At 51.9% G+C, this 7666-nt stretch overlaps 2 protein-coding genes across 3 annotated transcripts in view; both read right to left on the reverse strand.

The window, feature by feature from the left end:
* The window catches only part of RDH5 (retinol dehydrogenase 5), a 5841-nt gene extending 4488 nt beyond the window's left edge, over positions 1-1353 (reverse strand). For both annotated transcript variants that reach the window (XM_032291540.1, XM_032291536.1), the window contains exon 1: positions 670-1353. The gene's annotated coding sequence lies outside the window, so the exon portion shown is untranslated. The remainder of the gene's footprint in view (positions 1-669) is intronic.
* Positions 1354-1472: 119 nt separating this feature from the next.
* On the reverse strand, positions 1473-5133 carry BLOC1S1 (biogenesis of lysosomal organelles complex 1 subunit 1). The gene is made up of 4 exons (XM_032291554.1): positions 4959-5133; positions 4173-4245; positions 1958-2090; positions 1473-1682 (listed from the first exon to the last, which is right to left on the reverse strand). Exons 1-4 carry the CDS (start codon positions 5101-5103, stop codon positions 1572-1574), a joined length of 462 nt encoding a protein of 153 aa, XP_032147445.1. The 5' UTR covers positions 5104-5133; the 3' UTR covers positions 1473-1571.
* Between the last annotated feature and the right edge of the window lie 2533 nt (positions 5134-7666).

Here is a 7666-nt window from a genome sequence, read left to right on the forward strand (position 1 = left end):
CTTGACCTCGTGATCTGCCCACCTCGGCCTCCCAAAGTGCTGGGATTACAGGCGTGAGCCACCGCGCCCGGCCCCTATTTTTTCTTTTGAGATGGAGTCTCACTCTGTCACCCAGACTGGAGTGCAGTGGCATGATCTTGGCTCACTGCAACCTCTGTCTCCCGGGTTCAAGCGATTCTCCTGCCTCAGTCTCCCGAGTAGCTGGGATTACAGGTGCATGCCACCACACCTGGCTAATTTTTTTTGTAGTTTTAGTAGAGATGGGGTTTCACTGTGTTAGTCAGGATGGTCTCGATCTCCTGGCCTCGTGATCCACCTGCCTCAGCCTCCCAAAGTGCTGGGATTACCGGCCCACGCACTTGGGACACTGAACCTTCTATATGCAACCTGGGTCTTGTGTTTGCAATGATGTACAGGGCCAAGAGCCCTGCATTTAGTCCTGGTGGCCTCAGATTTGCTGTGTGATGCTGAGCATCTCATTGTGTCTCCGAACTGTTCTCCCATCTACCAAGTGAGGCTAAGACCAACCAGGTCCACCTCAGAGTTGTGGAGGATGAAAGGCGATAATGTGTGAGGAAGCATGTTAAAAGCTGAAAGCTGTGAGTTGCCAATACGTGTAATATCTAGCTGTTCTTCTCAGAGTTCCCCTAGCACCCAGTATCCACTTACCTCCTATGGGGAAAGCTGGCAGGTACTACAGCGCCCGAAGCTGCTGCTCTTGCTTTTGTTTGAGACTGCTCCCGGTCTTCCCAGCCTCCCACCCTAGCTACTGCTAAGGCCAAAGTCCAGAGTGGGTGGACTTGGATGCGAGGCGCATTAAGTGTATGTGTGACGGATGGGGATAGGGTTGAGGAGGAGGAGGAGCCAGAGAAGCTGGAGCTGGCTTGGCTAAGGCCAGGACTTGGCAGAGGCGATTTGCCGAGGCTCCCCCCGCCCCTCGGCTGTCTTTCTCAGCCAGGGTTCCTGACCATCTATGTCGTGGTCTCTGAGGAGGAGGGAGCTGTCAAGGATGGCAGCTGCACTGCTGCTGGTAACTGTTACTGGACCTGTCATTCCTCCCCCTTCTCAGCCCTCAAGTGTCCCCAAGAATTAATCTCCCACCTGGCTCAGACTCATGACACTGCTTAGTATTAGCCTGGGAGAGGCTGTGAGCACGTGGAGAGGCAGAGAGCCAGGGCTGGGGACCAGGCCTGTGCCTTGCTTTGTTTCTCTATCGTAGGAAACAGGTCCTGAATTAGGAAGCCTGGTGCAGGGCTACTAGGACCTTCTCTGGGGAGGGATGGGAACTCCCACACTCCACTTGCCTAACAGACACTTGCACAAGCACCGAGGAGGAGAAAAGAGGTGGGACAGTAAGAGGAAGCTAGTTCCACCCTCTACCCAAAAGGTACCTGTCCCTCAGAGAAACCGCCTTTGAACCTTCCACTCCCACCCCTGACATTGGCGCTAGTAGCTCTTGGAAACACACCACAGAGAAATGGAGGCGTGTGTTTTATTCAAGGCTTGTCAGTCTCCCTCCTTCCTGCTGTGGGTGAGGCAGGAGGGATGGGTGGAGGGGGAGGGAACAGGGGCTAGGAAGGGGCGGACTGCAGCTGCCCTTTGTAGACATATTCCAGTGCAGTGGCAATGGTGCGCATGTCCAGCTCGATGCTCCGAGCCCAGTTCTCCACATCCCCAATTTCCTGGGAAGGGGGAGAGGAGGTGGGAGCCCAGGCATCAGAATGGGTAGAGTGTAGCTTCCAGTCTGGGGATACTTTTTATTCATCTCCTGGCAAAGGCTTTACTTGGACCTACCAACTGCTTTTCTTTCTTTCTCTACCTTTTCTGACACTGGGGCTATAGATGGGGTCTCTGGGACCACCCTACTTCCTCCTTAACCCTAAACCTGAGGTAACCAGACTGGAGGCAGCCAAGGGGGGTGCAGTATTGGGGTGGTGAGGTAGGGAGTATGGCCCACCTTGAGTGCTTGGTTGAAGTTCTCCACCATTCCAATCCACTGGCCTGTCTGCTTGGCAAATTGGGCAGCCTGCACCTGTAGGGTCTTCACCTCATGGTCCAGCTTTCTCTGGTTCATGTAGGCCTGGGCTACACTAGGGGGTTGGAGGAAGGAGGAGATCAGCTCGCCCAACTAGCTGGGGGTGGTCTCCAGGACTAATATCCCAGTGCAGCAGTGGGAGTTCAGCCAAGAGTCGGGGCTCATCATTTGGCCATTTTTGGATGCGATGCAAATGACTACCAGTACATGCAAATAAATCCAGCTCCTCCCTCTCACTCCCAGGATTCCCAGGAGAGCCAAGCTGGGAGCTGACTAGAAACATACCAGCTCCAACCCCCAAAAGGAGTTCCTGCAGCTGAGTGGGGGAAGGGAGGGAAAACGGGGGTGAGGGGGGAGGGAAAACGGGGGTGAGTGGGGAGGGCGATATCCCTGAGGAAGAAGCTGGGAGGGAAAAGGGGCATGTAAAAACCGGGAAAATGCAACAGGAAGGACACATCTGGCAGTGATTGGAAGCCTAGGGATCTATGCAAGAGGTTGGAGAGGGAAACTGGGCCCCTCCCTGAATCTGGGGTAGGATGGGAGAACAAACCCCCTCCCCAGGAACCCTGGGTCAAAAGAGGATATCCCAGGGGTTTCTTCTCTGCTCTCAGTTGCTCTCCCAAGTCTTCGCCTTCGCCCACACAGATCAAGGAACACACATACGCTCCCTCCCTTCTGCCTTAGGCACTAGTTTTTCTTTTCAATCAAGGCACATGCTGTGGTTTTACTACCATGGGGTTGGTGTCCCCCACCTTCTGCCAATGTTTTTTGCCCTCCCCCACCCCTGCAATAATTGTTCTCCTTTATTGGCTGACGAATTTTTCACTTCCCACCCCAAAGCTCTAGTCAGCCAGGAGAGTTCACATCCGGTGCCCCCACCCATTGGAATGTGTGGGGGCTGGAGGGGGGAAGGGGTTGGTGGGGGCTGAGGGAGTGGGCAGGACACCTGACAGGGGCCAAGAGAGACTGAGCCTTTGTTTTCCTTTCTGGGGAATGAGAGGAGCCGTGGGCAGCAACACAAAACCCTTTCTAATCTGGCTTTGGCTTAGCTGCCCTCTAAGCTGAAAGTGGGGTGGGCTCTAGCAAAGGAAGAGAAGTGGGAGAAGCCTGGGCCAATCTCACAAATGATGAGCCCAGCAGGCGCCAATGTGGGAGGGAGGAAAAGGGAGGGGCAGGTCTTGTCCCTTCTTTTTGGGAGACTGCTGGGTCACCCTCAAGGGTCAGGTGGGAACTGAAACAGACTCCCCTGAGAGTTCCTGAACTCCTGGTTTTCCCCAATGACCACCTGCTTCTATGTTCACACTGAGTAAAGACAGCTGCCTGGAGAAAAGGGAGATCAGGGGCTCCAGCCACAACCTTCTTTTTCTCAACCTCCCCTCAAGATGAGTAACGAAGATGACCCCAGCCCCTGCATGGCTCATTTGGATGACTCAGTCTCTGGATTCACACCAAGGTGTTCTATTTGACCTGGGGTGGAAGGCACCATCCTGCCTTTCTTCCAACAGGCAGACTAGCAAATCATCTCCGCACACTTCTGGCTCACTCGGGGCCAAGAGATAACATTCTTTGCTCTTTCCCAAGTCTTTGGCTGTTACCGGCATTGTCATTTAGGGCTGGGGCAGGGTGTAGCCCCTGGAGACCCAGCAGGAAGGTAAGAGACAGCCTGGTTCTGCCAGAGCTCCTGGCACAGGTTCTACTCTCACCATCACCAGCTGTGCCACCTCTTTCCTGCCAGCTGCTCCCCAGGCTTTCCAGAGGGTGGGAGGCAGAGAAGGAGAGGGTGGTAAGCTGTGGTGAAGGAGGGTGCTCTCCCTCCTGCTGAAGTGACAGCTGGACTTGGAAGGGTGAAGGGAGGTGGACAGATGGCATCAAGTTGAAAATGCCAGGGAAGTTAATGTGGGAAGGGGAAATCTGCCTGCTTCTCTAACCACTGCAGCTGTTCCTCCCTTGCCCAGTGCTAGGGCTCAGAGTTGGCTCAAGTTTCTCTACATAGAGCTGGGAGGGGCGGGGTAGGATAGGGGAATGAGTGCACCATCCCACCCCTTCCACAGCGGCCTGAGGGACAGACCTTGTCAGTGCCTAAACTTGGGCGGGGTGGGGAAGGAGGAAACTGGCGTTGATGAGAAGAGGTTCATACCCCACATTGAGGTGATCCACCAAAGCTTCTGTCAGGCAGGTCGCTGCAGTGATAGCCTCTCGCCTCCTCTTCTCTGGGGAGAGGGAGAAAAGGAACTGGAGGGGAGACTTGGTTTTTTGAGGGATAGTGTTAAAGGTTCCCTATCTGTTCATGACTCTAGTTGCCGAAATTTCTTAACTAATCTCTGAATGCCAGAGCTGAAAAGGACCTTGCAAAACATAGAGCAACCTCTCATTTTCGAGGTGAGGAAACTGGTACCCTGGGAGGGAAATGGACTCACTCGGGGACACCAGGAAGTCAGTGGCAGCGCCCAGGACTCCTGACTCCCAGGCACTCTTTCTCCGAAAAATCTGTAACTCCGAGATTCCCAGCCCGGGCTCAGGAAACAAGTGCCCCACCTCCGTTCCGGTGGTTTCGGGCCTCCCAAGAATCCCATCTCTGGGGGTTCCCCACACCCTCCTCCCTCCAGAGGCGCTGCCTCGCACCGCCAGGACGACAGGCTCCCTGGGCCACAGGCGGGGCGCTCCGGGGCAGGGGCGGGGCTAAGCTGCGGCCGACACGGGTGTTGGGGGCGTTGTCGAGGGGGACAGGAGTGTTGCCCCAGCGACCAGAGCCAGCTGGCAAGGGAAAGGAGTTTCAAAAAAAAGCCGCCCTGAAATTCCCATTCCCCCGTGCCCGTGGCCCGCTAGCCGGCGTCCTTCCCTGGGTATGGGTAGTCACTCGAGATCCAGGCTCCGGGCTGAGGCTAGGCCGCGGCCGGAGAGAAAACGGAGATACTCGGCTCACCCTGCAGCTCCTTGCGTTCATTCTGTTTGGCCTGGTGTTCTTTTAGCAGGCGGGACAGCATGGTGGCGTCGGCCTGGGGGCTGGGGACGCCGGGCCCCCTCCGGCTCCGGAAGCTGGAACGCGCGCCTCGGCTCCCCGGGGCCATGTCACGTGACCGCAGTGTCACGTGAGGTTGGGACCCGCCCTCTTTTGAGACGTTGGGTGAAGAAGATCTTGGCGAGGAGCGGAGGTAGAGGGTTGGGGAGGGCAGGTGAACCCTTTACTTTTTGGTGCGTGTTGGAAGACGCATTTTGGAATGAAGAAGAAGATACCCATATTGCCAAGCCAGTTTTTAACGTTGCCTTTGGATCTCAGGCTTCGAGGGCTGGTGGTGCTAGGCTGTCACTGTTTGGTTGTTGAGGGAGCAGAAGCTCCCTGGACTCATTTACATTCTTTTCCTTCCCTCTCCTTACCTCCTGGCAGTGCTAGCTGGTTCTCCGTTGATTCCCAGTTCCCTCCCTCAAGGAGAGAATACTTTCCTCTCTCTCCCAACCTTCTTTCTTCTCAGTACCCCACTGAAGCCTCTCAGCTGTGGGTGATAATTGTAGAGAAGCATTTTTAGACGCTTCAGGCGGCCTCCTAGGGAGCTTGGCTAACTGGGCGGGCTGTGTGAATGTACAATTTCATCTCTGTCCTTTTGTGGTCAGGAATGCGAACCCATTTCAGCCTTAGCAGAAGCGTAAGTGCTGTGCCAAAGTAAAAAATAATTTATATAAGTTCTCTGTGAACTAAAAAGAAATGCTTCCGGGATGAACTCCAACGAGAACAATTATAAACATCATCAACATATTCTTGCCATTGGTACAATCTCTCTCGGTGCACCTTGCACTAACATGTTGGATGACTTTGGGCAAGTTGCTCACCACTCTGGATTCTAGTTTTCTCTTTAGTAAAACTAGGAGAAGGAATTGGATTAAATCAGTGGTTCTCAACCCTGGCTTAGCTTTAGAATCTAAACATTAGAATCACAAAAATCACAAGGCTTATAAAAATGCCTTCATTCCAGACTAATTAAATAGAATCTAAGGGGTGGAGACCAAACATCAGTTTATTTTAAAAGCTGTTCTGGTGATTCTAATGTGTATGCAGGGTTGAGAATCACCGGACTAAACCATATCTAAAACTATTTCCAACTTTGGCATTCTCTAATTTTGTGATTCATTGGCATAGTTGAAGTTGACTTCATTATATTTACTTGCAGGAGGAGGAGAAATGGGTGCTGATTGAGTTAGAAGAAAACATTCTTGACTTTTCTGAGTAAGATTTGAGAATTACTGATCAATGATTCATTCAGCGATTTGCAGAATAGCATTTCAAATCCTGGGAGGTGTGCAACTGTCAGAGGATTAATGTGGAGAAGCACATGAAATGCTTAAGTGGCAGCATAAAGCAAAACGTTAAGTGCCAAAATAAAAATTCTAATAAAAACGTTAGGTACTATTTGTATGTATGTGTCTACATTATATGTGTACTGTACCTTCTTTTTAAACATTTCCTGAGTACTCATCATAGGTCAAGCACTTTACATGTATTAGTTCATTTAATCCCTAGAACAGTTCTGTGAAGTATTATTATTAGTATCCTAAATTTGTAGATGAAGAATCTGAGGCAGTTAAGTAATAGAGTTCATTAGTGGTAGAGCTAGGATACAAACCCAGGCTATCTGACTCCAGAGCCTGAGTCTTACCACTGTACACTGCATAAGCCACAGTTGAGACCTCAGGAGGGTTGACCCAGAGCACTTTTCTGGGAATGTTTGTGTCTCTAGTCATTATGCCCCTCTAGCTTGCTGGGCATGAGCTGTAGGGAATCCTGGCAGGGGAGGAGTGTTTGGGAAGAGGCTCTGCTCCAGAGAAGGGCTGATCAATAGAAGCGGGAAGAGTGAGAGCATCACAGGGCAGCCTGGCCCAGTCCTCCCCCCTTTCTGGCTCCAGCTTCCAACTGCAGTGACCAAGCAAAATAGAGGCAGAATGGAAATGCCTGGTGCCTCACCTCCAGAGCTGTGGGGCCTGGGGGAGAAGGACATGGGTTGGAAGTGTCAAGAGAATGGTGACATGGGATAAGTGAAACAGAGGGTGAGGGCTAATGAGGGAGGTTGGTGTGGGGGTCTCAAGGGTTAGTTCTAAATGTTAAGATTAGGCCAACTCAGGGAGAGTGTCAGACCCATCCTGTATTACCCTCAGCCTTCTTGGCACGACTGCCTGACATTTTCACAATCAGCATAGAGACTGCCAGGATTCTGCAGACATTAGCCTTACCCTCCTCTCCCACACGCTGGCTGTTCCTTTGCCCTAGAGCTGAGCAGAGGACATGGGGCATCTGTAATCTAGCATCCCCAAGTGATCTCTCTAGGGTTATCCTCCATCTGTTCTTTTTCTGGGCCTTTATTTTTCACTGTCTAACCTTAGTTTCTGCTGTGGTTGAAGCTCAGCTTCACTTGTCCTTGGTAGAGATGGACACAAGTCGCATACATATCTATCTGGAGAATGACTCTTGAAATTTCAAGTCCCTTTCTGTTCACCTGTCCTTACAATTTCCTACCTTAGATTATTTTCTTACCCAGATTATTTTCCTTAGACTGAATGAATGCAACTCCATACTCCTTTCTCCACTGATTTCCCTCTTCTTTTGAGGTCTCTTTCAGAGTTAGCTTTAATTAGCAAGCTCCA

Source organism: Sapajus apella, unplaced genomic scaffold (assembly GCF_009761245.1).
Source record: "Sapajus apella isolate SASKATOON/1434 unplaced genomic scaffold, GSC_monkey_1.0 scaffold2, whole genome shotgun sequence".
NCBI classification, from domain to species: domain Eukaryota; kingdom Metazoa; phylum Chordata; class Mammalia; order Primates; family Cebidae; genus Sapajus; species Sapajus apella.